Raw genomic sequence first — 27812 nt, 5'->3', positions numbered from 1 at the left:
GACAAGTCCCACCACATGTCATCTGTGCTGTTATTAAAGATCAATTCTCTAGGGGCAAAAAAGTACCTGCGCTGACAATGTGCAATCTGTTATTGTCACTTATTTATTATCCAGCTTCTCAGGGGAGCTGGAGAATACAAACATCAGCAAAACCATTTCCCTGTTTCGACTTGAATACAGTGGGGCTTGTCTCACTGGCTGGGGCTACGGCTGGACCTACTCCCCCACCACCCCTCAATCCCAGCTTATTGACCCCCCCCCCACCAGTCTTCTAGTTCTGGGCATAGATGGGCTGCCAGGGGTGGAACCCACCATCTCAGTGGGGTCTGTGTACATGTGTTCATAATTAGAGCCATTCTGGTTGGGGCAGCTCAACGTGTGGAAGGGAGAAAGAGGCTTGCCTGTCCATCTGTCTGTCGACCAGCGTGGTGGGGTGCACAGCACCCCCTGCCCGGGATTTCCTGCTTCCTCAGCACCTCGTTGGTGTCATTCCAGGACCAGAGCTGTCGTTAGCTCACCAGGAGTCCACAGACACGTCCAACACACTTATGCTTGTCTCTTGAATTCAGAACGCGTAGGCTTTTCGCAGCATCATTTTAGAATGATGGGCTCTCGTACAGAAAAGGGGATCTTAGAGGCTCTCACTCAAACTGTCTACCTCAGTGGGGAGCAACCATTCTCTGCATAAGGGCCAAAGCAGGAAAAATTAAAATGTTTATGGGCTACATTTCTTTTACAATATTTGTATCCTTTCTTACAGTAATTGGGCACCTAGGATTTTTTTACAAAAAAATAATCCAAAAAGAGGGAAAGGTTCTCTGCCTGAAGATCTTAGTTGCACTGTTATTTTTAACCTAAATTTTAAATATTACTCAGAAGGGCCATAGTGGGAATATATAAGGAAAGCATGGTGCAACCGGTCGATGAAGTACAATTATTAAAAGAGGTAAAGAGGAAAACTAGGGAGCAGAGTGGGAGCCTGTTTACTACACAGTATTATGTGAAAAAATAAGCCTAATTTGTGTATATGTTACAATTATAACTGATAAATGTTGATAACCACAAAGGACTATACCAGAGCATGGGTGAATGAAGAGAACCATCGAAGGCTAACTTGGTAACATCGAGTCATTTCCGGGCTCTAGGGTGCACAGGCTCCAGTAGCTGCAGCACATGGGCTCAGCAGTTGCGGCTCACAGACTCTAGAGTGCGGGCTCAGAAGCTGTGGTGCACAGGCTTAGTTGCTCCAAGGCACGTGGAGTCTTCCCAGACCAGGTATCAAATCTGTGTCCCTTGCATTGGCAGATAGATTCTTATCTACTGTGCCACCAGGGAAGTCCCAGATAGGGTTTTTAAAATAAGTAATTATAGTATCAGTAGCTGTTTGTGGACATTTGTATATTCCTTTTTCATATCTAAAGGATTTCATTAATTTGATTAAAATTTCAGAAATGATCCGAGACCCAGGGATACTGGCAGTTTGGGATGAATAAGGAGGATGAGCAGCAAGGTCTAGTTGTATAAAAAGGCCAAAAAGTGTTCTGGAAAGCAGGAAGAAAGACCTGACATTTATGAGAGACGGGGAGAGAGAGAGAGGCGAGGTGAGAGACAGAGTTTGTGTGTGTGTTGGCAGGTGGATATGAATATATTTCAGATAGTACATTGGTCAAGGAGCTTTGGAGTACAAAATATTGTGTGAAAATATGTTTTTCCTACCTGACTCCTAATCTAAAAATAGCTGGAAGCGAGCTTCCCCCCAGACATTCTAGACCTTGGGGGATCTGCCTGTTCCCTGATCTTTGCCCCACGCCGAGCCACACGCGTTGCGTGCGTGTGGTCCCAGCTGTCATCCCCAGTCGCAGGAGGGCCACCTGGAATCAGCACCAGGAGGACTGTGTTGGTGTGGGCTTGTGAGGGAGCAAGCGGGCTATTGTCATTCATCATCCTCTGTATTTTTAGCTCCTAGTCCCTGAAGTAAGTCCCTGTGCTTGCTGCGTATGCACCCAGGGCTGTTCTTCACTGTCAGTATGGACCCTCCCTGCAACATCTCTGTGAAGGGCCCCATTTGCCCTCTGCTTGTTTACCCTCGGAGACCAAGAACTCACTCCCTTCCCAGACAACCATATTCCTAGTTTTTGGCCATGTGACATGTGGGATCTTAGTTCCCTTTGCCCCCTGCAGTAGAAGTGTGCAGTCTTAACCACTGGACCACCAGGGAAGTCCCTGGCTGGTGACCAGATATTGAATATCAGACAGTCCTGGAGAGCCAAAAGGTGACTCCTTGTGACCTTCAAACCATGGTCCTAGTTTGGCCCTTTATGGTGCCACAAAAAAAAAAAGAAAGAAGTTTAATTATGAGTTTTAGAAATCAGGAGTGAGTCTCAGAAATTATCCTGTCCAAACCATTCATTTATAAGACAAGGAGACAGATTCAGAAAGGTTGGATGCCTTGCTCAAGTTCATTCATTTATTCATTCTTTCCTGAACGCCCACTGTGAGTTAATGCTATGCTAAACACTGGGAGGAAAGGGGTGGAAATAGTGAAGGTAGCAGTTTATGCTTTCAGAGAACACATAGTCTAAAGGGGAAGCAGAGCAACTGCAGTCCTGGGTGATGCCTGTAAGAGAGCCACAGGAGTACAAGAGAGGCACGCAGCCGGTGCTGGTCACCAGCGAGACTTTCTGATTTAAAAATAGTTCTCACTGCTGACATTTGCTAAACCCTGACTATGTACTGCACACTGGGGTAGACGCTTCTGTTACATTGTCATATTCACTCTTCCCATCAACTCTAGGAAGAATATACCACTATTATCCCCATTTTCCAGATGGGGAAACACAGGCTTGGCAAGATTGAGTAGCTTTTCCAAAGTGATAGAACCAGGAGAGTCAAGTTGGGATTTGAACCCAAGACTGTTTGCTGTCTGAATCACTGCTGTTAACTTCTGTCCTGAAGGCTGAGTCCGAAATGTCAGAGGGAGTTACCTAAATCGGGATGGAGTAAAGAACATTCTAGGCAAGAGAAATATAAATTCTCTGGACAAGCCCGGAAGTCAGGAAGGGCATGTGTGTGAGGAGTGTATACAGGAAGCTCCATGCACAGCTGGAATGTGGCTTCTGGGGATGGGGGCAGGGGTGGAGACTGCTGATTAGTTATAAAGTGGGAGCAGGACCAAGGCTGGAACCCGTGTCTCCTGGCTTCTAGTCTAGTGCTTTGTCCACCACCTTCCGTCCTGCTCCATTGTAGGTTACCATCTATTTATTTATTTGGCCACACGGGGTCTTAGTTGTGGTGTGTGGAATCTTTGGTCACAGCATGTGGGATCTAGTTCCCTGACCAGGGATCAGGCCCGGGCCCCCTACATTGGGAGCACGGCATCTTAGCCACTGGACCACCAGGGAAGTCCTGGTTATCATCGATTTTTATGGCCTCTCAATTCAGACTGTTCTTGAAGAATGGGGGCGGGGGAGGGTACGTGGCCTCTTTAAAAATAGATTTTTTTTTTCCTACCCAGAGAGGGCTGGGATAAGAATTAAAGAGTGGGGTGGCATGAAAGATATGGGCAGAGAGGTAAGACACCCGAGGCGGCTCTGCCAGAAGTCACCGTGTCTGCTGGAACCCCACACGGGGCCCCTTGGGAACAATAGGCTGCAAGGCTTCAGGCTTCCACCCTGGGTGAGTAATGCCTTGAGAGGAATGGCCCCAGTGTGACCGGGAACAGGGAAGGGAGGAATTGGGAGAATGTTTGCAGTAATCCTGGCTGACGTAAAGGAGGGCTCGCCGCGTGCCGGCCCTGCATCAGCTGAACCATCCGTAAATCCTAGCTTAGGAAGCAGTATATGAGATCCCTTCCCGAATGAAGGCAAAGACAACCAGTTCAAACTACCTTAGACAGAAATAGAGACTGTATCAATGCAGGGAACTGAAAAATGCAATAGTAGGTATTAGGTTCTCAGGCTGGATGCCAGTACCCCGGGGGTACTGTCAGAAATGCGACTCTCTCTGCCTCACTGACTAAAACTGCCACTGTCCTCATAATTCCAAGGAAAACCCCAGAAATGTCTCTCATTGACTTGCTTAGGTCACATGCTCAACCTCAGAGCAATCACCATGACTCCGATTGGGCAGACCTGGCCCATAGCTCTGCCCACAAGGCCAAACCGCTTGGACTCAGAAGTGGGGAGGGGTGGGTCCCCATGGAAGAGGGAGGAGCTGTTAACAGAAAAGAGGTGTTTGATGTTGATCAACCCATACCCCAGAAAAGTATCTACTACAAATTGTTTAGTCGCTAAGTCATGTCCAACTCTTTTGCGACGCTGTAGACTGTAGCCCGCCAGGCTCCTCTGTCCATGAGGTTCTCCAGGCAAGAATACTGGAGTGGGTTGCCATTTCCTCCTCCAGGGGATCTTCCCAACCCAGGGATCAAACCTGTGTTGTTGCAGGCAGATTCTTTATCACTGAGCCACCAGGGAAGTAGATATTAAGAACTCCTCCATTTTAGAGATGAGAAAACGGAGGCACAGAAAGAATACGTCAGTTGTCTAAGTTACACAGGCGTTGATTATCAGAATAAGGATTTGAACCCATGTTTTCTGGCTCTAGACAGCCCCCAGATCACCTGGGAATTGCCTAGTTTGCTCAGAAGAGAATTCACCCAACCCATCCCACATTTAGGACGAGGGCAGTTCATGCAATGTATTGTACAAGCCGTGAGCAACACCTAGTTATTCAGATCCAGGTTCAGGCAACCGAGAACTGACAGGGAATGGTTACGCCCTCCTGCTGCTCTCATGATCTTCTCACATGCATCCTGGAGTTCCCTAGGCTGCTTGAACAGCAACTGAGAGTCAGGTGGAGAAAAGGAGTACCAGCACTTGAAGATGAGTCATGTCCAGCTCAGAGTTGCTTGCCTGCACCCACCCGCATCACCCTCTCCCTGCCCTACCCACGTCCATCAGGTATAAAGGAGAACAAGAGAGAAAAGTGCTTCCCAGGAGGGTGCATTGGTCCCACTCCCCTGGCATCTTTTAAGAGGGTGACTGGACATGCGAGAGTGCTTCTTTGGGGGCCAAACCAGAAGCCAGAACCTGCAGCGTAGGCAGATTTCTGTAGCATCATCCCAGTAAATTACAGCCCCATTACTTGGCAGTTTATAGAGATCTCAGTGGCTCAGCTCATAATAAATGGGAGTGTGACTTGCAGGAGTCACAGGACCAAAGCTGCCTTTGGGTCATTTGGTGTTTTTAAATTAGAGCTTTGTGCCTCTCCAGGGGCCCAAGCCGCATTTGGAAATGATTAACAACGGGGTTGGGTGCATTTGCTTGCAAACAGCAAGCAGCCATGAAGTCATCCAAGTTAATAGCAGTCGGGAGCCACTCTGATTCATAAGTGACCACATGGATTAGAGACTAAATGATACTGATAAATGTGTGAGGGAGGGCTTCAGCCCCTTCTTATCCGGGAAGGTGAGAAGCTAGCACGAACACTGGTTAGAGGACTGGGCACTTTCATCCTGTTCTCCTGGCCGCCTAAGCATCGAGGACCGCTACTCAGGGAGACCAGGGATGGAGGGGAAGGGGCTTATGGTAATGAGGAGAGCAACGCGGGACAACCACGTGTGGTCTGGAGGACCAGGGCAGCAGCATCACCTGGGAGCGTGTTAGAAACGCAGAATCCACGGAATCAGAATTTCTGGAAATGGGGTTCAGAAACATGCATGTGTGTTAGCCCCAATGCTCAGTCAGCTCAAGATGCTTTACTTGTTATTAAGTGTAATTAAGCTCACATCTATATTCCAGCTGAAGACCCAGGGCAGGCTAACATCAGCTAACAGGAAAACAAAAGAGCAGGTTCTTAAGTTATTATCCTGTTTACACTTCCACAGTCAATGTTAATCACCCCTTCGTTTAACTAGGGCTCCCTTTGCAGCCCAGGGGATGGTGCCCAGCAGTCACTAAGGAAACCTTAGAGTTTCTGTGAATATCCTCCACCTTGCATTTCCCAGGCCAGACCCTAAGTGAGTCATCAGCATGGGGATTTTTTTTCTTTGCAGTGGATGACGCATCCCTCCATGGGGAGATAGCCCATGAATTGGGGATTCACTCGTGTTGTTACTTGAGCAGCAAAACCATGTTCCTTCAGCTTTTTCACAGACCTGTTCTCTGGGAATTTATTAAAAACTCAGTGTGTGTCCCCACCCTGCAAGTGAGAATAGCTCCCAGTTACTGCACCACAGAGTGGACAGAGGTATGTTTAATGCCAAGCAGGTTGCCTGGCCCCTCAGACATAGTGTCAGATAATGCACGTAAGAGTGAGACCCACGTATGTGTGTGGTTGATGCCAAACCCTTTCCCATAAAGATGAATGTCCAGCTCCAGGGAACCTCTCCAGGGGCCGAGTGCCCTCTTCCCTCTGTCTCCTCAGCTGGGGTTGACAGCAGTTCTCAGTTCAGTTCAGTCGCTCAGTGGTGTCTGACTCTTTGTGACCCCATGGATGCAGCACGCCAGGCATCCCTGTTCATCACCAACTCTTGGAGCTTGCTCAAACTCATGTCCATCATGTCGGTGATGCCATCCAACCATCACATCCTCTGTCATCCCCTTCTCCTCCTGCCGTCAATCTTTCCCAGCATCAGGGTCTTTTCCAGTGAGTCAGTTCTTCGCATCAGGTAGCCAAAGATTTGGAGTTTCAACTTCAGCAGCAGTCTTTCCAATGTGTATTCAGGACTGATTTCCTTTGGGATTGACTGGTTTGATCTCCTTGCAGTCCAAGGGACTCTTAAGAGTCTTATCCAACACCACAGTTCAATTCTTCAGTGCTCAGCTTTCTTTAAGTCCAACTCCATACATGACTAATGGAAAAACCATAGCCTTGACTAGATGGACCTTTGTTGAAAAAGTAATGTCTCTGCTTTTTAATATGCCATCTAGGTTGATCCTAGCTTTTCTTCCAAGGAGCAAGCGTCTTTTAATTTCATGGCTGCAGTTACCATCTGCAGTGATTTTGGAGCCCCCCAAAATAAAGTCTGTCACTGTTTCCACTGTTTCCCCATCGATTTGCCATGAAATGATGGGACCAGATGCCATGATTTTGTTTTTTGAATGCTGAGTTTTAAGCCAAATTTTTCACTCTCCTCTTTCACTTTCATCAAGAGGCTCCTTAGTTCTTCTTTGCATTCTGCCATAAGGGTGGTGTCATCTGTGTATCTGAGGTTATTGATATTTCTCCGGACAATCTTGATTCCAGCTTGTGCTTCATCAAGCCCAGCATTTCTCATGATGTACTCTGCATATAAGTTAAATAAGTTAAATATACAGCCCTTCCTTCTGTCTCCTGAGCTGGGGTTGATAGCATTTCTCAATCCCCCTTAAATCTCTCTAGGTAAATATGAAGGGAACCAGTTTCGTGATCTGTACCAGACATTGTTCAAGACCTTTTATGAATATTAATAATGGTTAACCATTTAGTACTTAGAAAATGCCAGGCTCCACATGGACTAATGCATCCACAGCTACCTGCTATGCCAAATCTCCTTACTTTGTCATTCCTGTTTTACAGTAGGAAACCACGGCACAGAGAGCATGAGTAACTGTGCCCACAGTCATACAGCTGGTAGGTGGTGGAGTCAGAGTTTGAATACAGGCAGCTCAGCTCCAGAACGTCCCATCTCAACCACAGTTCTTCCCATTATCTCTGAAACTCCAGTGTCTTCTTTAGATCGCTCTCTCTCTCCATTTTTCAGGTGTAAAAATGGAGGCCCTGAAAAGGAAAATAACTCACCCAGTGTTCCACAGCTGAAAGGGACTGATTTCTGATTCCATCCCACGTCTAATCCATCTTGGTCTTCCCCAAACCCTCTACCCACTGCATTCCTGCTTCTGAGCTGGGTGTGGAAGCATCCATGCTCGTGACTTAAAGGAGATGCCCCCTCCCACTGCCGGTGGCGGGGCTCTGTGTGCTCAGAGCCTGGGACACCAGGAGAGGGTAGTGAGCTCAAAGCTCCTGCTGCAGGTTGACCTTCTGACCTGTGCTTCTGCTTCAGCACCCTCCACGGCAACGACATCTCCAGTGTTCCTGAAGGCTCCTTCAATGACCTGATGTCTCTTTCCCATCTGTAAGTAGCCCTGTTTCTCCCCCTCATGCATCACTCAAAACAGAAAAGACTGTAATGCCAGGGGTGATGGTGTCACTGTTACCAGCTCGGTGTGATTCTTCCCGTATGTATGGAACATGTTTTATTTACAGAAACATACCCACGCTGAGTACCTTGTGTGTTCCCAGCTTCAGATGCCTTCATGGGCATCATCAGCAATTATGTAAACAATATAAATGTTTAATAAGAATGCACATAAAACTCTTACTATGTGCTCAACACTTTAAATGAATTATCTCATGTATTTCTTATAGCAAATAAGGCATTTTTATCCCATTATGAGACATGGTGAAACTGAAGTTAAGAAAGCTGAAGACTTGGTCCAGGGGTTGCACAGCTAGTAGGTGGCAAAGACCTGGTTCAATCCAGGTTTGCCTTGATGCCAAAACACAGATGCTCTCTGAACCCAGTATCAGGTAGCCCCTCCCGTTTCACACAGGGGGCACTGAGGCCCCTGAATATTAGGTATTGCATATCTCTCCCCGTGCACATGTTTGAGTTTGTATACCGACTCTCTGTATATTTAATTATTTTGATATTGTGCATATATACTACAATACTGATATATTATACATGCATATTATAAAATATTCAAAAACTAGAAAATTAAAAGTGAAAGCCACTCAGTCGTGTCTAACTCTTTGCGACCCCATGGGCTATATAGTCCATGGAATTCTCCAGGCCCAAATACTGGAGTGGGTAGCCTTTCCCTTCTCCATGGGAACTTCCCAACCCAGGGCTCAAACCCAGATCTCCCACATTACAAGCGGATTCTTTACCAGCTGAGCCACAAGGGAAGCCCAAGAATACTGGAGTGGGTAGCCTGTCCCTTCTCCAGCAGATCTTCCCAACCCAGGAATCAAACCAGGGTCTCTGCATTGCAGGCGGATTCTTTACCAACTGAGCTATCAGGGAAGCCCAGAAAAGGCTATGATTAAAACTCAGTGGAAGTTTTCATGTTTTCTTCCCAGACAGCACTTTGGAGGTATCTGCACTGGAGGTGTCTTTCTTTGGAGGCTTCCCTCCCCTACATTTTAAAGCTGAGTGCTATAGGGGAGGAAAAATTTCCTTATACCCTCTTTGGTTCTGTGGCCAGCCTGACATAAGACACATTAACAGGAGAAAAGCATACAAATCATTTAATATTTTTATGTGTACATGGGAGTCTTCAAAAGGAAATTGAAAATCCAAAGATACCATTGAGCCCCAAAGTTGATAGACGTTATCTGTTTTTGATTTTTTTCTTGTCCGTGTTGTGCGGTTTGTGGGATTTTTAGTTTTATAGTTGCCCAGCTAGGGATTGACCCTGGGCCCACAGCAGTGAGAACGCAGAGCCCTAACCAGTGGATCACCAGGGAATTCCTGTATATGTTTTTACAGAAAGAATGATACAGTGTGGGGCTAAGGGCTTCCCTGGTGGCTCAGTGGTAAAGAATCCACCTGCCAGTGCAGGAGATGCAGGAGATGGGGATTCGATCCCTGGGTTGGAAAGATCCCCTGGAGGAGGGCCTGGCAATTCACCCAGTATTCTTGCCTGGAAATTCCTATGGACAGAGGAGCCTGATGGGCTATAGTCCAAGGTGTCACAAAGAGTCAGACACAGCTAAGTTACTCTGCACCCACGTAACAAGACAGAGGGGCCTGGGCGAGAGGCAGTAAGTCATGGGACAGTGACTAGGAAATATTTTAGTAGGTTTATTTGTACAGATCCATTCTGGTGTCAACTCCCAGTCTCTGGTGATAAAAATGTTCTTTTCTTTCTAGTGCTGGGAGGGTACCTTTCTCATAGGAAATATGACCTGCTTTTAGGCAGAAACAGCATCTCATGTTTCTTAAGTGCCTTCAGCTCAAAACAGTCACTAGCCAGCACAGCATATTTGAAACTGGCATCCTCTGAGCCCCTTTTGGTGGTCTGAAGCTGCTTCCTAGGTTGCTGGGTATCAAAACCTCTCTGAGTATATCCTCTAGTGCACTCTTTAGTGGGGCAAGAGAGCCAGGTAATCAGTGGCAGAAGGCCCAGGAAGCCTTCCGGAGGGGCTGGAGTTGGGGATGAGTTGAGGATGGGATCTCACCAGGGTAGGTGAGACCACGCCACAGAGAGGGGAGAGGCTTCTGTGGGGTTGGAACATCTTCAGGGATTGGAGATAGAGTCTGGAGTCATTGACCTCACCCCAGTGGGAATAATGTCTTTGCTGGTCCTCCTGTTGGACACCCCCAATGTAGGCAAAGTCTAGTCTACTTTTTCAAGGGACTTTGGAGCCTATGGGCCAGGCTGGGCAGGGGACCCTGATTTCCTGCTCTGCCTCCTAGGGCACTGGGAACCAACCCGCTCCACTGTGACTGCAGCCTCCGTTGGCTGTCAGAGTGGGTGAAAGCTGGGTACAAGGAGCCTGGCATCGCCCGCTGCAGTAGCCCTGAGCCCATGGCTGACCGGCTCCTGCTCACCACGCCCACCCACCGCTTCCAGTGCAAAGGTAGGTGCTGACCCACCCCTCCACCCATCTCTGCGTGTGCCTGCCCCCCCGCCCCCCCCCGCACCCCCGCAGGGTCTGCTCTGTCTCCAACAGCCCGTCAGAGCTAGGCATCTCAACAAGTGTGACTTCTAAAACCATTGTCCCATTTCTTCCATGGGCCACACAAAGACTCAGATGCTGAAACCAATGTAGACCTGCACCTAAGTGTCCATTTGTCCTTTGTTCCCCTAAGTCCCTTGCTGCTGTTTCTATGTATTCCTCATTGACTTCTTACTCTACCTATTTTTGCATAGTTGGGAAAATCTTTAACCTTAATTTTTAACCCAACATTCTTAGAGCATAAGCATTTTTACCATTTTACTATAGCATACTTTGATCTCATGAGATTTTGATGGACTGCATGGTTATCATAACAAACTACTGCTAGGTTCTTATTCTGTGGCAGGCATTCTGTTAAGCAGTTTTTCATGTATTATTCATTTAATTCTCACTTTCCACGGAGTCATTTAATTCCCCAAAATGAGAAACCTGAGACTTACTGAGGTTAGTTGACTTCTCAAGATTACAGTTAAGAGAATCCCAGGTCTTTCTGATCCCAGAGCATGGTCTTGATCACCAAGCCGTGCCACTCCACCATAACTCCACAGGAGCTTTAGCCAGTTCCTGAGTTGGAACTTTTAGAGTATTTCCCATTTTTTCCTTACCATGGCTGTTTAAAATTACATCCTTAGATAAGATTCAGAGAACAGAAATTACTGAGCCAAAGTATATGATCATTACAAAGGTCTTCACATTTATTGCCAAATTGATTTCCAGAAAGGGTTGTAACCGATTTTCACTCCCAGGAGCATCGTTGGAGTACATTTTTCATCAGACCCTTGCGTTATTTTATCTTATTTTGTAATTATTTTGTAATTATTGCTAATTCAATAGTTAAAATATTATATACGTTTATATTTTGCCTTTGGTTATTGGGGGAACTTTTTTTTTTTTTTTCAAAAACTTACTTTTTTACTTTACTTTACATTTGTACTACAGATTTGTTTCTTAAAGTCCTTTGCTTATATCCTAAGGTCTCAATGTTTATTTCGATTTACAGATATACTTTACCTCTAAAACTTCATTATGTCCCTGGAACACACTGTCCCAAGAACAGACAATGTCCCTGTTCTTCAGTGAAGCCAAGATTGAGCCAACTGGCACTGGTTCTCAGTCAGGCCATTCTGTTCACTCCACCCACAAATGGTCAGACTCACCCTGGGGTCAATCTCAACCCAGTCTCCAAACTGATGACTGTTACCCCAGGATAAGTGAAAGTCCTGACATGAAACATGGTGTGACTATCCAGGGTTCTATCAATATGGCCTCCTTGCTTCCAGCCCTGATGGCCAAGTAGAACAGGGGGCATGGTTGAAACTGTCATGGATGCAAAATATACTTGAGCCCAGTTGGCCACCGTCAGCACGTTGCTGTGTCTTCCAGGGCCATTTCTTACCTCTTGCTGCCGACTCAAGGGCTCCGTAAGGAGGACTTCCTATGTGTGCCTTTGGGCCAGGGTCTGTGCCCTCTTTAGCCTGGCACAGACTGTTCCGTGGGGAGAGGTGTTTGGGGAAGGAGGAATGGTAGGTCCCAGTGGAGCCTGGGCCTGGAGCTTCCCGAATATAAAAAGATACACAAGGGGTTTCTAATTATGGTGCATTGTTTGCAGATTAGCACCAAAATCGGATCAGGCTAATTACAGTAATTGATTTGACTGAGAAGTGCTTCTGAATGATGTCCTGCTGTGACTTTTTTCCTCTCTGGACGATGACTGAATTAATGGGACTCTAGCTGGACTGGATGTGCTGGCTGGAGAGGGCCAGCCGCCGTCTGGACAGATGAGGAGAGCCTGTGGCTGACCGAGGAAGGAGCCAGGGCAGAGAAGGGAGGGGTGGCAGTGAGCCTACGGGGCCCGCCTGCCAACTCTCTGTGGTTTGCCGCCAGGGCCAGTGGACATCGGCATCGTGGCCAAGTGCGACCCCTGCCTCTCCAGCCCGTGCAAGAACAACGGCACATGCAGCCAGGACCCGGTGGAGGGGCACCGCTGCGCCTGCCCCCACGGCTACAAGGTACGCAGGCCGCCCCCACGTTCCGGCCGCTGGGGGGCGCTGCACCCCGCTGACCACCCCTTCTCCAAGGGCAGTGCATAAGTCCACTTTACAGCGCACCCCAAAGCCGTGTTGTCAGCAAACCCCGGAATTGGTGGGGCCTTCCCAGTGGTATCACATCCACGCCAGTCACAGAGGACCCCACATAGTCTTTTCTTTTTTTTCCTTCAGTTTTTTTGGATTTTTTTCTCCAAAGTTTAAACTTTTTATTTTGTATAGGGGTATAGCCAATTAACAATGTGATAATTTCAGGTGAACAGCAAAGGGACTCACCCATACATATACGTGTATCCATTCTCCCCCAAACCCCCCCTCCTATCCAGGCTGGTACATAACAGTGAGCAGAGACCCCTGTGCTGTGCAGTGGAGGACCCCTGTAGTCTTGATTGTGATGCAGGAGGAAATGTAATACTTGTATTTTCTTGCTCGAACGTGGGCAGATTAAGTCTCAAGAGCTAATTTTCCTCCAATGAGAGACATCCCTTGAACCCACCACCATCCTGACTTCCTTACAGGGGGACTCCTGAGTCTCCCCCACCCCTGACCCCTCTCTGCTCTCAGAACAACCAGTCCTGAAAGCACTGGTTCCAGCTTGAGGAGGTTCAGGGATGGGGATTAACAGGCCTACGGGCTGCCGAGCCAGCCTTCCCTGTTGACAGGCTCAGCTCAGCCAAGCCGGGGATGGACATTCCAGCTCTCCTGTCCTCCCTGGAGACCCAGGCTAATTCCAGAATAACCCTTGCCTCCTTCCTCCTCTCCCTGCCATATCTAGAGCACATTAATCTCTGGAGAAAATGGAAGAGGTCCTACGCACTCCGCTTGGCACTTTATTCATCTTTTCCTCTGTGAGGAAGGATTTATGAATTCTCATTTTGCAGACATGGAAACTGAGCCTCAGACTTGTTGAAAGGGCTTGACTCAATGTCCCAAACTTGTAAGCAGTCGAGTTGGGTTAGGACCCAGGGCTACATGATTCCTGAGCCCGCCCCCTTTCCCCTGGAGGGTTTCCTGGATAACTGAGCCCTTCAGCATGCCTCACAGAGGCCAGCAAAGCCATGACTGGGTCCTCTTCCCCACAACACTGCCAGCTTCCCAGATTCCAGCATCCCAGGGCCCCCATCAGAAGGCTCTAGGTGAGCCGAGAGTCTGTAGACATGCCCAACCCATCTGATGCCCACACCTGGTCCGAGCTGAGTGGGAGGGAGCTGGCAGCCCTGGTCTTCTGTCCCCAGGGGGGTCTCTGGATATGGTGACAAGCTTGACAGGCAGACTGGCTCTGGGCAGCAGGCCTCTGGGGTGACTTTCTCTGCTGTATCCATGCCTCCGGTAGACAGTGTCAGAGTGCCATCTATGGGCTTGAGATAAGACAGCCAAAGGATTTCTTTGAAGCTGGGCAGACAGCCCTCCCTGCCCAGGCAGCCAACCCCAGACACACACACACACATACACACATATATAAGGTGATCCCAGACACACACATATGCACATAAGGTGGTCCCAGACACATACACACACTTACATACATGTGCTCAGTTGCCCAGTTGTGCAGCCACTTCCAGGACCTCAAACTCAGGGTGGTCCCAGACTCATGCCCCCCCACACACACATATACATACTTATATACATGTGCTTCGGAGAAGGCAATGGCACCCCACTCCAGTACTCTTGCCTGGAAAATCCCATGGACGGAGAAGCCTGGAAGGCTGCAGCCCATGGGGTCGCGAAGAGTCAGACTCAACTGAGCCACTTCACTTTCACTTTTCACTTTCATGCACTGGAGAAGGCAATGGCAACCCACTCCAGTGTTCTTGCCTGGAGAATCCCAGGGATGGAGGAGCCTGATGGGCTGCCATCTATGGGGTCACACAGAGTCGGACACGACTGAAGTGACTTAGCAGCAATAGCAGCAGCGTACATGTGCTTAGTCACTCAGTCATGTCCAGCTCTTTGTGACCCCATAGACTGTAGCCTTCCAGGCTCCTCTGTCCACTGAATTTTTCAAGCAAGAAGACTGGGGTGGGTTACCATGCCCTCCTCCAGGGGATCTTCCCAACCCAGGGATCAAACCCATGTATCTTATGTCTCCTTCGTTGGCAGGCAGGTTCTTTACCACGGCACCACATATGTATACATATTGTAGGGGAAGACGAGAAGTTAAGCAGACATGCTCCAGAGACCTGGATTCTCAAATTCCCTTATATTCAATGGAGAAAACGCAGGCTATGGATTTACACTGCTCAGCAGGTGTGGATCCCAGCTTTGTCATTTCCTAGTTGTATGGTGATAACCCTAGGCTTCCCATCTGCACACTAAGATAGGACCCGTCCCAAAGTTTTGCTGTGAGAATCAGATGTACAGTAACACACGCAGTGTACCTAGAACAGTACCCAGCATTCAGTAAGTACTCAAGAGCTGAAATATGGCTGTCTTTTACCTTCACCCTACATGCTGGTCCCTAATGCCAGGGTGGTGGCTGTCGGGAACAGGTGATTTCACCGGGGATTCTCAGTCTGTGACACTGAACTCCCAAGGAGTGTCTGCTGCTTTCCTAGAGCTGTGACATGTATATTTATACATCCCCAGTTCCGTACATGCATAGTCATCTTTTTGAGCATCAACTGTGCACCAAGCACCTGGACCTCATGCATTTATTCCTTCCTCTGCTGTTTATAATCACCTTGTGAGGTGGGTGGTGTCATCCCTATGTTAAAGATAACTACTTCACACTCTTGAGTCTCACTTCCCTCACTTTAAAGTTGGCCTGAGTCTGACAGCACTGGAGCCAGGTTCAAAGCCGCAGGCTTCTTCCCATCACACTTGAGGACAATGTGAAGCTTGCCTGGCCCTCGGTGTCAGAGCAGGGAGTGCACCCCTGGGGTTCCTGCAGGATACTGCTATGCATTTGGGTTTTGCTTATAAGATCCTGAACATCTTGTCGATTTTGGAAGAATTTGAACAGAGATTTTGATGTTTAGGAAGTTGAAGGGTCCAGGCAGGTATAGAGTACATTGCTGCTGCTACTGCTCATGGTGCTGGTGGTGGTGATGATTCCGGTGATAGCATGATGCTGTGGTGGTGGCCGTGACAGTAGTTAGCGGCTGGCATTTACTGAGTGCTTACTGACTGCTGGCAGCATCCCAAACAAGCTGCATGCATTATCCTGCATCAGGTCAGTTCAGCTCAGTTCAGTCGCTCAGTCATGTCCGACTCTTTGCGACCCCATGAATCGCAGCACGCCAGGCCTCCCTGTCCATCACTAACTCCCGGAGTTCACTCAAACTCATATCCATCTAGTTGGTGATGCCATCCAGCCATCTCATCCTCTGTTGTCCCCTTCTCCTCCTGCCCCCAATCCCTCCCAGCATCAGAGTCTTTTCCAATGAGTCAACTCTTCACATGAAGTGGCCAAAGTATTGGAGTTTCAGCCTCAACATCAGTCCTTCCAGTGAACATCCAGGACTGGTCTCCTTTAGAATGGACTGGCTGGATCTCCTTGCAGTCCAAGGGATTCTCAAGAGTCTTCTCCAACACCACAGTTCAAAAGCATCAATTCTTCGGCACTCAGCTTTCTTCACAGTCCAACTCTCACATCCATACATGACCACTGGAAAAACCATAGCCTTGACTAGACAGACCTTTGTTGGCAAAGTAATGTCTCTGCTTTTGCATATGCTATATAGGTTGGTCATAACTTTCCTTCCAAGGAGTAAGCGTCTTTTGATTTGCATAGTCCTCATCAAAGCCTTAGGAGGCCACTCCTAAAGTGACCCTCATTTTACAGTTGAGGAAACTGGACACAGGAGGTGAGCAAGCCAGAATTCAAAGCTGAAAGTCAACTGGTTCCAGAATCCATGCCCTCAGCCAGTGCATTCACTGTCCATTGGCAAGCACCATGACAGCAGGGGCTGCAGATGAGGGGCCCTGGCCATTTATAATCTGCCTAAATCTCCAGGACCGGGAAATACACAGAGTGGTGGTGAAAAGAACACCACTGGGACCCTCTGGAGCCTGCCTCTACCTGACATGACCTTGGACAGCTCTGGTTCTCCTCCCCGCTCGTTTCAGCCTCCTCAACAGTGAAATGCAGCAGACTGAACCAGAGGGGTCCCTTAATCACATACTGATCACACTCTTTTTCGTTACGCCTGTCCTTTCTGCCAGTAGAGTGACTGGCATAGTAGTTCTGGGTGAATTGCTAAGATGACAACGGTTACCAGACAGCTGCAAAACACAGCTCAAAGTTCAAGCATTTATCTAGCTGTTCCCAGAGATCTCCATGTTTCCAGTGACTAGTGAGTGGCCTTGAGAAGCCACAGTATTATAGAAATAGCATGGCAGCCACTGCTGAATGTTTACTAGCAGCTACTGTACATCTGTTATAATGCCAGGTCCCTGAGAAGCAATTGAAGTGCACTATCTCACTTAATACTCCTCCAAAAGAAGGACGATCTCTTTTGATAGATGAGGAAACCGAGGGTTCAGAAAAATTGAAAAACATACCCAAGCTCACACACCCCGGGGGCACATTCACTAAACCCAGAACCCAGCTCTCTCTTGCTGCAGAGACTATACTAAGCCCTCCACTAGTAACTGACTCTCTGTAGCCCCACTTTTATCACCTGTAAATGGGAATAACCATACTGACTGCAGAGCTGTTGTAAGGACTAAAAGGGGTCACATGTGTCTTGGCCTGCCTCAGTACCAGCATTCAGTAGACACTTAACAAAGAGTAACTCTTACCATGATTCTAAGATTGGAGAACATAAAATCGAAATTTTGGCTGATTTTTTTGCAGCCATTTAGCTTCATGCACATATGTCCAGTGTCTCAGAACAGTGCTTCTCACACTTTAAAGTGTACAGGAACTACCTGAAGACCTTGTTAAAGTGCAGGCTCTGATTCATTAGATCTGAGATCGGGTCTGAGATTGTGCATGTCTAACAAGCTTCCCGGGGACACCAGGCTGGTAGTCCAAGGACCACACTTGGAGTAGCAAGGTCTTAGAGCCACCCTGCTGGTCCCATCTCAGAAACAGGATCCCAGTGGGGTTACCTGTTTCCAAGGTCCTGTAAAGGAACCTAGAAGGCCTGGCCAAGTCCCAGTCCCCCCTCTTCCACACACACACACCGTAGGGAGGGGGTCACGGGAGACAACCAAGGAGCATTACAGATCAAGTGGGTTGAGCAAAATGAGGCTCAAGAGCATGGAACTATGCTAACTGGCCAGGTGCTAACAATGGTGATTGTTTCTGAAGAGCCTGTGAATGATAGAAACCCCACCTCTGGGCCCAGGCACCGCATTACCAAATGCAGGCTCTGCTTCCTGGATTCCAGTGCCCTGTGGCATCCGGGGCTAGAGGAGACACCACCTCCACCCCTGCCCCCACCCCAGGGAAGGAACCCCCACCAGGGAGCCCCAGGTGCTTGCAAGTCCCCGGAGCAAAGACCCTGGCCCAGGCGGGGAGCAGGGAGGCCGTGCCTTGACCTGCTCAGGGTTCTCCTGTCCTGCACTCCAGGCCCATTTATCCACCAACACACAGACGCAGACACGCACACAACACATGCCTGGACTATTTCGCTGTTGTTGCTGTTTAGGCGCTAGGTGGTGTCCTACCCTTTGCGACCCCAGGGACTGTAGCCCACCAGGCTCCTCTGTCCATGGGATTCTCCAGGCAAGAATGCTAGAGTGGGGTGCCATTCCCCTCTCCAGGGGATCTTCCCAGCCCAGGGAGTGAACTCAGGTCTCCTGCATGGCAGGTGGATTCTTTACCATCTGAGTCACCAGGGAGACCCAAAAATCTATCTCAGACCCCCATAATCATCATGATCTGTATCTGAATAGCTCTTATTTATGGAGCTACCGTTACCTGCCAGGGTCAGGTACCTTAGATGAGTGTGATTTCTAATTATTTGTTAAATCCATACAATAGGTATTATTACTGCCATTTTACAGATAATGAAAACAAGTCTCAGAGAGAACTGGTAATTTCCTCAATTTAGCAGCAGCAGCCAGACCAGCATGTGCGCTCAGATCTGCGTACCTGCGGAGCCTGTGCTTTGAGAGAGGCAGAGTAAGCGCCCAGCAAGCAGTTCCCAGAATTGGCTTTGGACTGGATGTCTGGATTCAGCTGTGCTGGTTCCACATACTGCTGTGCGATGGTGGACATATTGCCTCACTTTCCAAGTCCATCTTCCCTCTCAGTAAGAATGAGGGTAATAACAACCACACCCATATGGTAGGGGTGTTATGAACATTATACACCATTGTGAATGTGAAACTCAGCATGAGTCCTGGAACAGAAACCATACTCCGAATATGGGAGTGAGGACGAGCACTGCAGTTTCCATCGACACACGGGCTTGCCAAAAGGGATCTTATGTTGCTGTGGTTTAGGATAAGCCCAGCTCACACCCCAGATCTCCTCCCCTCCGAGAAACCTCTGACGGGCCCTTTAACTGTGCCAGGCTCAAAAAGCAGCAGACAGACACAGCCCTGCCTTCTGGCTGCTGGAGGCGGGACCTGAGGCTGCAGCGCTGAGGCGGTGGGAGAAGGCAGAGCGCAGCAGGGTCCAGCCAGGAAGCCCAGTGCCTCTTGTTGCGGGCGCGGGCAGCAGTGGCAGAGCGGGAAGGAGGGTTTTCTCAGGCAGATGGTGAGCAGGTGGTGTGGCAGTGGGAGGGCGCCCATGATGGCCCCGCGCCCACACTGAGCACACAGACCAGAAGCAAACGCAGAGACATCCCCCCAGGATCGCGCAGGTTGTCCAGGGAACCGGCTGCCAAAACCTGGGTGCAGTGCTGGTCCGTCGGTGCCACGGGAGAAGCTGGTGGCAGAGGACCAAGCCGGGGGCGACTCCCTGGGACGGAGGCCTGGCTCTGTGGTGCCTTGCCCTCACTGTTCTCCTCCCTGGCATGCTCCCCCCACCTGCACAGAGTTGGCACCTTCTTAGCTCACACATCCCCTGCAGGGCGCCTGGTACAGAGGAATCCCACTCTGCCCAAAATTTCTCTCACAGGGGGTCTCAGGGTAGCCTACCATCAGGATCACCCACAGAACTTAAGAGCAAATAGCAACACCCGTGCTCATGTCTGGACCAATCAGAGACAAGCTTGTCACTTTAGGGGGCCAAGGTCTGCTAACCACACTTCAGCCATAGTCTACCCTCCAAGTTGTAGATTACAGTTATGCTTCAGTGAGGTTAGAGGTAATATCATCTACTGGCATTTACAGAGTGCCTACTATGTGCTAGATGTGTTATGTCGTATTTTAAGCACTTCCTTATTGAAAGGTCTAGTTCAACTCTGGTAACAGCTCTATGAGGTAGGCGTGTAGAAGTTAAAAAGCGAATACAAAGTAAAGGTCAGCCAACCAGGAAGAGGTGAAGCTGGGAGGTGAACCAGCTCTTCCTGGCTCCAGAGCCCCTGCTCTCGGCCCATGGGTTAGGACGGTGGGGAGGGGCTGAAGTCTGGGCAGTAGTGAGGCTGGGGGCCGCGGTCCTGAGCTCGGCGCTCCTCCCCGCGCCACGCACCATGGAGCAACCCAAGGCAGGGGCTCCCTTGGGCTTTCCCCAGGGCACACAGCCAGCTCACTGGTCCCAGAGCCCCAGGCGACCTCCCCCGCCCTCATCGCAGAGGGAGCTGGGAGCCCACAGGGCCTCCTCTTCACTGCGGCCGTGGAGAGCCTCCCTCACCATGTGCTTCTCTGTCTCTCCTCAGGGCAGAGACTGCACCGTGCCCATCAACACCTGCATTCAGAACCCCTGTCTGCACGGAGGCACCTGCCACCTGAGCGAGACCCACAAGGGTGGGTTCAGGTAACAGCTCGCCCTGGGCCTCCCTCCTCAGTCTGCCCCACGACTCTGTGGCAGGCGGAGGAAACCCAGCTCCGCGCCTCCTGCGGGCTGCACTCCACCCAGCCCTCGATGTGAAGGACTTTAAGGCTTTGCCTTCCCTATAAGGCAGCTACTGCTATCCCTCTTGTACAGATAAGGAAGTTAGGGCATCAAAGGGATAAATTGTTCATCTGCAGTTACACAGAAAGTGTTCAGACTGGCATCTGAATTCAGGGAGTCTGTCTCCAGAGCCAGGAGGTCTCCAAGGGAAGCTACAGTTGCTGGCTAAAGTCAGAGCAGACTAGGATAATCAATAGCTCAAAAAACCTGCCAGCCTGGAAATTCCACTATTCTTTCCTGTGTTGATTACATGTTCATATGTGCCAGGCACTTAACTCTAAATCTCATTTAAATCCTCCCAAGGACCATATCCAGTACAGGTAGTTCCTGTCCCTGCTTAATAGATGGGGAAACTGGGGCACAGAGATTGATTTGCTCTGGGTCACATATCCTGACACTCAGGAGGAAAAAAGGTAAAAGCCACTTAGATATTTTTCTCATCCCTGTCTTTGGAGCTGGCCCTCTGGGCCTCTGCCAAACCTCTGGCCCCTTCCTGCTTCCCACCCACCCCTTGCTGCCTGCTGATGCCGTTTCCTGGGCCCTATCCTGGCAAGAGCAGATCAGGGGGGGCGGGCCCATAGGGCACCCCCAAAGAGCCAGGGGGCCAGGCAGCAAAGGAAGGGGCACTGGGTGCCGTGCTGTGTGAGGAGGTCAGAGCACTCAGGGAACAAACAATGAACAACCACAGGCCCCCTGGCCGAGTTACTATGTGGTCTGTGAAAGAAATTCAGCTTCTGGGCTCCGGGTTCTCCCTGGGAAAAACAGCCGCCCACATATCCATCCGCCAAGTCAGCCCCATCAAATTCAACTCTGGAAAAGCAAAATTCAAGGCAGAGCTCATCTTCCTGCCTGCAGTGGGCCAAGCTCTCCCCCACTGAGGGTGGACGTGAGGAGAAGCCACCCAGAGCTCGCACAGCAGTGGCCACGTGACCTCAGTCAGGAAGCACTCCTCCAGGCCTGGGGAGCCTGGCCCCATCCCCACCCCCAGCCCCGGGACCCACGTCATCGTCCACAAGAGGCAGGGGCGCCCCTGCAGGTGTTACTGCCCTCTTTGCAGGGATGCGGAAGGGTCTGTCTGCACTCTCCATCACTGAGGAAATCCAAATGAACTGGATTGTTTAGGACTTAATTTTCAAGGAAAACAGCCCAGACCTACAGGATTTGGAAAATGGGATGCAGGGCTCAGGCAATGAGGCCCTCATCCTGGGATGGCATAGCTTGTGTGGGATCCCCCACCTCACCCCACCGCCCAGGGCAGCACCTGGTAGGCTGGCACAGGGAGGGCCCCTGTCGGGCGGCTTTGCTCTCGTGTCCCTCTATTCAGTGACCTAGAGTTGCCATAACAGAGGACCACAGGCTCGAGGGCCTGGAACCAAAGAATGGCTTCTCACACGGCTCAGGCAGTAGGGGCACACTCCCTCTGAAACCGGGCGGGGGCGCCTCTCTTGCCTTCTAGCTGCTGATGGTTGCTGGCCGTTTCTGGCGTTTCTTGACCTGCAGCTGTGTCACTCTAGTCTCTGCCTTCAGCTGCACACACATCCTTCTCCCTGGGTCTGTGTCCACATGACTGGCTTCTTATAAGGACACCAGTCATGTGAGATTAGGGGCCCATGCCACTCCAATGTCACCTCGTCTTCAATTATGAGGTCACATTCCGAGGCTCGGGGGAGGGGGGTTAAGATGTCAACATATCTTTTTGAGGGGACACAATTCAATCCATGACACCTCTGACTAGTCAGAATTCTGGAAGCATCACCCACCTCTTAATCCAGATGCTTCTCCAGTCTTGACGCTTTGACTGTCTGCTCACAAAACAGGCAAAGGCTGGCAGGGCTGGCTGCACAGGAGATGTGACTTGCTGTCTGTCCACACAGCCAACACTGCTCTTGAGATATCTTTGACATCCCCTCCTCCTTCCTCCCCCCACCTCCCACCAGGTTTCCAGTGAGGACAAAAGAGACTTGAACCTCTTTTCCACTCTTGGTCCAGTCCATGAGCAACCTCCGCTCCCTGGACCAGCCCCTTCTTACCCCACTTTCACGCAGTCCTAAGAGTCCTAAGTCCTCTCTGGGGAAAGTCAGAGGGAAATAACTCATATCAGGAAAATAGACAACACTATGGTTTAAGATCTTTGGAAACCCACCCCCGTGTGGCTCTGAAGAAATGACCTTCTTCATGAATGCCCAGAGTCCCTAAGAGAAAAAAGAAGAAGAAAAAGAAAGGAGTTAGAGTCATTTATTTTGCTCCATGAAGAGCTCAGACCCAAGAATCCTCTGCCTGCCTTTTGTAGGAAATGTGACCCACTTTTCAGGTCATGGAAAAAAGGATGTTAATTTGGATTCTAAGGGAATTCCCTGGTGGTCCAGTGACTAAGACTTGGGCTTTCACTGCCATGGACCTGGGTTCAGTCCCTGCTCAGGGAACTAAGAGCCCACAAGCCACATGATGCAGGGAAAAAACAAAAAAAATAAGACCACAAAAATCCACTTTCTATTAGTTTAGTTTCAAATGGAGAGAGGCCTGGGATTCTTGGTCTGAGCTGGAACACAGGACTCTGGTCCCTGACGAGAGGGGTAGCCTGCAGGAAGAATGAGATTCCTACATCGTTCATTTAATTTCATTTAATCAGACTCTCATCTTCCACCTGCACCCTCTCAACTCCCCTCACCCCTTGTCATCTGCCCAGCCTTCATCAATATTGACTTTTTTTCTGACTTATTATCAGACAATGCAGCCTGACCCTGGGGCTGTGGCCAAGGCCAGGCAGAGGAGAGGGAATGAGGTTTGTATCCAAGAGGTTTAACACTTCAGAGACACGTTAAGGAATTGTGTCATGCTGGTCTATGGTGTTTTTAACCAGAAAGTGTTGGCAGGAAAGGTGTCCTCCCACCCAACCCCCTCATCTTCCAGAAGCAGGAGGGGGCTCAGAAGTAGCAGGGATACATGAGAAGGAGCAATGGCATCCCCGAGGGAAGGTTAAGGAGGTGTGTGGTTTTGTCTAGAACAAAATCTAGCTGACATGCTTTCTGTGCTGTGTACCCCTCTAAGTGTTTTCCTTGTATAATCTCATTTAATGCCTACAACCACCCTGGAGGTAGATAGTTCCACCAGTCAACAGATGATGAAACAGATACGGAAATTAACCCAGGAAACCTGGTTGCAAAGCCTGATCTTGGCCACTAAGTCCTGCTCCCAATTAAAAAGCTGCCCTTGAGTCACAAAAAAAAGTACAGAGTTTGTTACGCTGTTTCTCTCTTTGTCTACAAAAGAGACTACCCATAGAACATAGCTGAAGGGTCGCTTAGGAGACAGGGAGGAATTAAAGCTCTACCACTGCAGCTGGGGGAGCCGTGAAGGAGGCATTGCCGTAGGATTGCCCCCAGGCAAGGCAGCCACCCAGGGCCAGGAGAGACTGGAGGCAGGGGGCTATCAGAAATGCCCCGAAGGCTCCTAAAGGTCTTCCTGCTCAGAACGCCAGGCCTTGTGTGCCCCAAGAACGGCCTCAGACTGCCAGCCAGAGGAGAAACCTGACTGACTGTGTTTCCCACCCCCGCCTTCCCCTCTGCCGCTCCCTGACCCTTGACCCCACCCACGCATCCCCAAAGCTGCTCCTGCCCTCTGGGCTTCGAGGGGCAGCGGTGTGAGATCAACCCAGACGACTGCGAGGACAACGACTGCGAGAACAACGCCACCTGTGTGGACGGGGTCAACAACTACGTGTGTGTGTGCCCGCCAAACTTCACGGGTGAGCCCCCGACGCCCAGGGGCGGGCTGCCATGCGGGCCCTGGGTGGGCTTGGCGTGAGTCCCCGACGCCCAGGGGCGGGCTGCCGTGCGGGGCCCTGGGTGGGCTTGGCGCACATTAGAGGAGACCGCTGTGTGCTCGGCCAAGTCTGACTCTGCAGACCCCACAGACTGTAGCCTGCCAGCTTCTGTCCGTGGGACTCTCCAGGCAAGAATACTGGAGTGGGTGGCCATTTCCTCCTCCAGGGATCTGCCCCACCCAGGGATCAAACCTGCGTCTCTGGCATCTCCTGCATTGGCCAGCAGGTTCTTTACCGCTGCACCCCCTGGGAAGCCCACCACTTTCTAGGCTTCTTCCAAAAACTCCACCTCCTTTCCCCCTCTGGACAAAAACTTGAATCCAAAAAAATAAAAAACCCATAATATGCCCTGAGGGGCTTCCCAAAGACCCTCTCCCTTCGTTTGTCCACCCCTCCCCCACCCACCCCCACAAAACACTCACTCCTCCCCACTTTGAGCAGGTCCCCGGCTTTCAGCTCTCTGTTCATTTAGTTCATGTTCATCCCCTCCTTCGGGAGCCCTGGGCTCCCCAGTGGTGTCTGAGGCCAACTGAGAGGCACTTGCCTTGCGCTCAGCTCATGCTTCATTCAGGTCTGAACTGAGGTGGGAGAATGGACGGGGGCAGGGGGGGAGGCGTGCCGAGCAAACACTTAGAAAGGCAGTTTCCTGCCTGCCTCTTCCATTGACCCGATGCAGTTCTGATTCATTGTACTTTGTTCCTAAGAATGGGACATCGAGGTTTTGTCTGTGCCAGAAAATGTCAGAAGTGTCCCACAGAGAATACACCTCTCTCAGTGTCACGGGCGGAGAAGAAGCAGAAGAGGCTTAGAAGGCACACAGGCACCCTCTGTGGTCTCGAGAGGCTGGGGACACGGTGACGGCAGGGTGGGGTCCGCTTGCCCCCACCACAGCAGAGAGCCAACTCTGGGGCTGTGTCTGCCACGCTTTTCCACCTAGCCACCCTTGGACCCTCCTTCACCCTGCCCCGGACACACCTGCCCCACGCCTCTCTGGCTGCAAGCTTGTTTCTCTCCATCACTCTCCACGTGGCCTGACTGGGTGGAATGCAAGGAAGTTATCAGTGGTGTGTCTTCCAGGAACCTGACCCCTGCAGGCTGGTCTGACCTCCCACGTTCTGCTTTCTGGTGGTGTGAGTTTTCCAGGGCTTATTGGCAGGGCTTATATCTTTGGGTATTTATGACCTGTTAGGCATTTTTCTGGCCCTGTGAATTTCAAAGGGGATGTAGCCAGAGACCAGAACTTCAAATTCTTTCCATGTTTTCTTCTCTGAGAAAACCCACGGGGCTTACTTATCTGTAACAGGTGGACTGCACTGCTAAGCCCTGGCTGCCCCTCCAGGAAACCCCTGAGTTTCCACCAGGTTTTCCCATCATCGTGCTGATAGCTGTGTGTTATAATTGCCTGGTTATTTGTAGATCCACGCCCCCAACCCAACACACACACCACGGGGGAGGTTGGGACTGGATCACTGCGGTGTCCCTGGCCCCTGGCAGAGTGCTACCACACAGGAGATGCTCCATAAATGAGTGTAGAATGAAAGATAAGCATAGCCCACAGTCGGGCGGGCTTCCCAGCGGCTCAGGCAGCAAAGAATCCGCCCGCAGTGCGGGAGACCTGGGTTCAGCCCCTCAGTTGGGAAGATGCCCTGGAGAAGGAAACAGCTACCCACTCCAGTATTCTGGCCTGGAGAATTCCATGGGCTGAATAGTCCATGGGGTCACAAAGAGTCAGACACAACTGAGCGACTTTGACCAAGTCAGGGGTGATTTCGGCTACTGCAGCCCCTGGATAATCAAGTGAAACAGCCAAATGGCAAAGCTCTAACAGTGCCCAAGAGAGGTCCTGGGGTCTTCTTGTGGTCACTGCCAGGGAAATTGAGACAGAGGTGCAGAAGAAAGGAGATGCCTAGAGAATAAATGGCAGGCTCCTGACCGGGGACTGGATGAACCTGACCTAGCCGGGGTATCCCCCCGTCTCCTCCCTGACGCCTGGGCTCTCTACCCGCCCCACCAGGTGAGCTGTGCGACGAGGTCATTGACCACTGTGTGCCGGGGATGAACCTCTGTCAGCATGAGGCCAAGTGCATCTCCCTGGACAGAGGATTCAGGTGAGGCTCATTCATGCCTGGCACCAGGTCCCAAGGATTTGGCTCCAGTAGCCTGGGTTTGCAGCAGAAACTCTGGGGTTCTTTCCATATTTTTTTTTCACTCTCTCTTTTTCTATTAGTTTGCTAGCATGTGCTTTTCTGTACCCCTGACTAGTCACGGTCTGATTCTCTCTTTGTCAGTGTCTTTCTTTATGAGTCTCTGTGTCTGCCCTCCCTGTTCTCTCCTCTCTTGAGAGAGCGAGTGAGCCCCTTTCTTTGACCCCTCCCTAGTCTTCCTTCTCTTCCCTCCCTCCCTCTCTCCCAGCACATGTTTTCTTTTTCCTGTTAGAACACTTGAGTTTTATGCATTTATTTATTTTAACGCCAAAAGCGGCTAATTAACAGTGTTGTGATAGTCTCAGGTGAACAGTGGAGGGACTCGGTCATACGTGCACGTGTATCCATTCTCCCAGATTCCCCTCCCATCCAGGCTGACACATAAGAGTGAGCAGAGCGCCATGTGGTCTCTACAGCAGGTCCTTGTTGGTTATCCTTTGTAAATATAGCCTATATATTCCCAAAGTCCTGAACTGTCCCTTCCCCGTGACAACCACAAGCTCGTTTTCTAAGTCTGTGAGTCTCTGTTTTATAAGTTCATTTGTATCATTTCTTTTTAGATTCCACATATGACAGATGGCATATGATATTTATCCTTCTCTGTCTGATTTACTTTACCCAGTATGACACTCTCGAGGTCTATCCATGTTGCCGCAAATAGCCTTATGTCATTCTTTTTAACGGCTGGATGGTATCCCACGGTATATGTAGCACACCTTCTTCATGCATTCCTCTGCCGGTGGGCGTTTAGCTTGCTTCCGTGCCTTGGCTGTTGTAAACAGTGCTGCCGTCCGCGTTGGGCTGCATGTGTCTTTTAGGGCCAGTTCTCTGGATGTATGCCCAGGAGTGGGATTTCAGGGTCATATGGTATCTCTATTTTTAATTTTTTACGGAACCTTCATACTGTTCTCTATAGTGGCTGTACCAGTATAACATTGCAAGAGGGTTCCCTTCTCTCCACATCACCTTCAGCAGTTATTGTTTGTGGATTTTTTGATGCTAGCCATTCTGACTGGTGTGAGGTGGTATCTCATTATGGTTTTGATTTGCGTTCCTCTAATAAC

At 50.0% G+C, this 27812-nt stretch overlaps 1 protein-coding gene across 3 annotated transcripts in view; it reads left to right on the top strand.

The window, feature by feature from the left end:
* SLIT3 (slit guidance ligand 3) overlaps window positions 1–27812 on the top strand; it is a 781214-nt gene that overhangs the window by 717936 nt on the left and 35466 nt on the right. For all 3 annotated transcript variants that reach the window (XM_055554942.1, XM_055554941.1, XM_055554944.1), the window contains 6 exons: window positions 8042–8113; window positions 10463–10626; window positions 12610–12734; window positions 20486–20583; window positions 24327–24466; window positions 26559–26652. In XM_055554942.1, the coding sequence (XP_055410917.1) occupies window positions 8042–8113; window positions 10463–10626; window positions 12610–12734; window positions 20486–20583; window positions 24327–24466; window positions 26559–26652 (693 nt within the window). The remainder of the gene's footprint in view (window positions 1–8041; window positions 8114–10462; window positions 10627–12609; window positions 12735–20485; window positions 20584–24326; window positions 24467–26558; window positions 26653–27812) is intronic.

The sequence above is a fragment of the Bubalus kerabau genome, chromosome 18 (assembly GCF_029407905.1).
Source record: "Bubalus kerabau isolate K-KA32 ecotype Philippines breed swamp buffalo chromosome 18, PCC_UOA_SB_1v2, whole genome shotgun sequence".
NCBI lineage: Eukaryota > Metazoa > Chordata > Mammalia > Artiodactyla > Bovidae > Bubalus > Bubalus kerabau.
The sequence above is the reverse complement of the archived record's forward strand: the minus strand, read 5'-3'. Positions and strand labels throughout refer to the sequence as shown.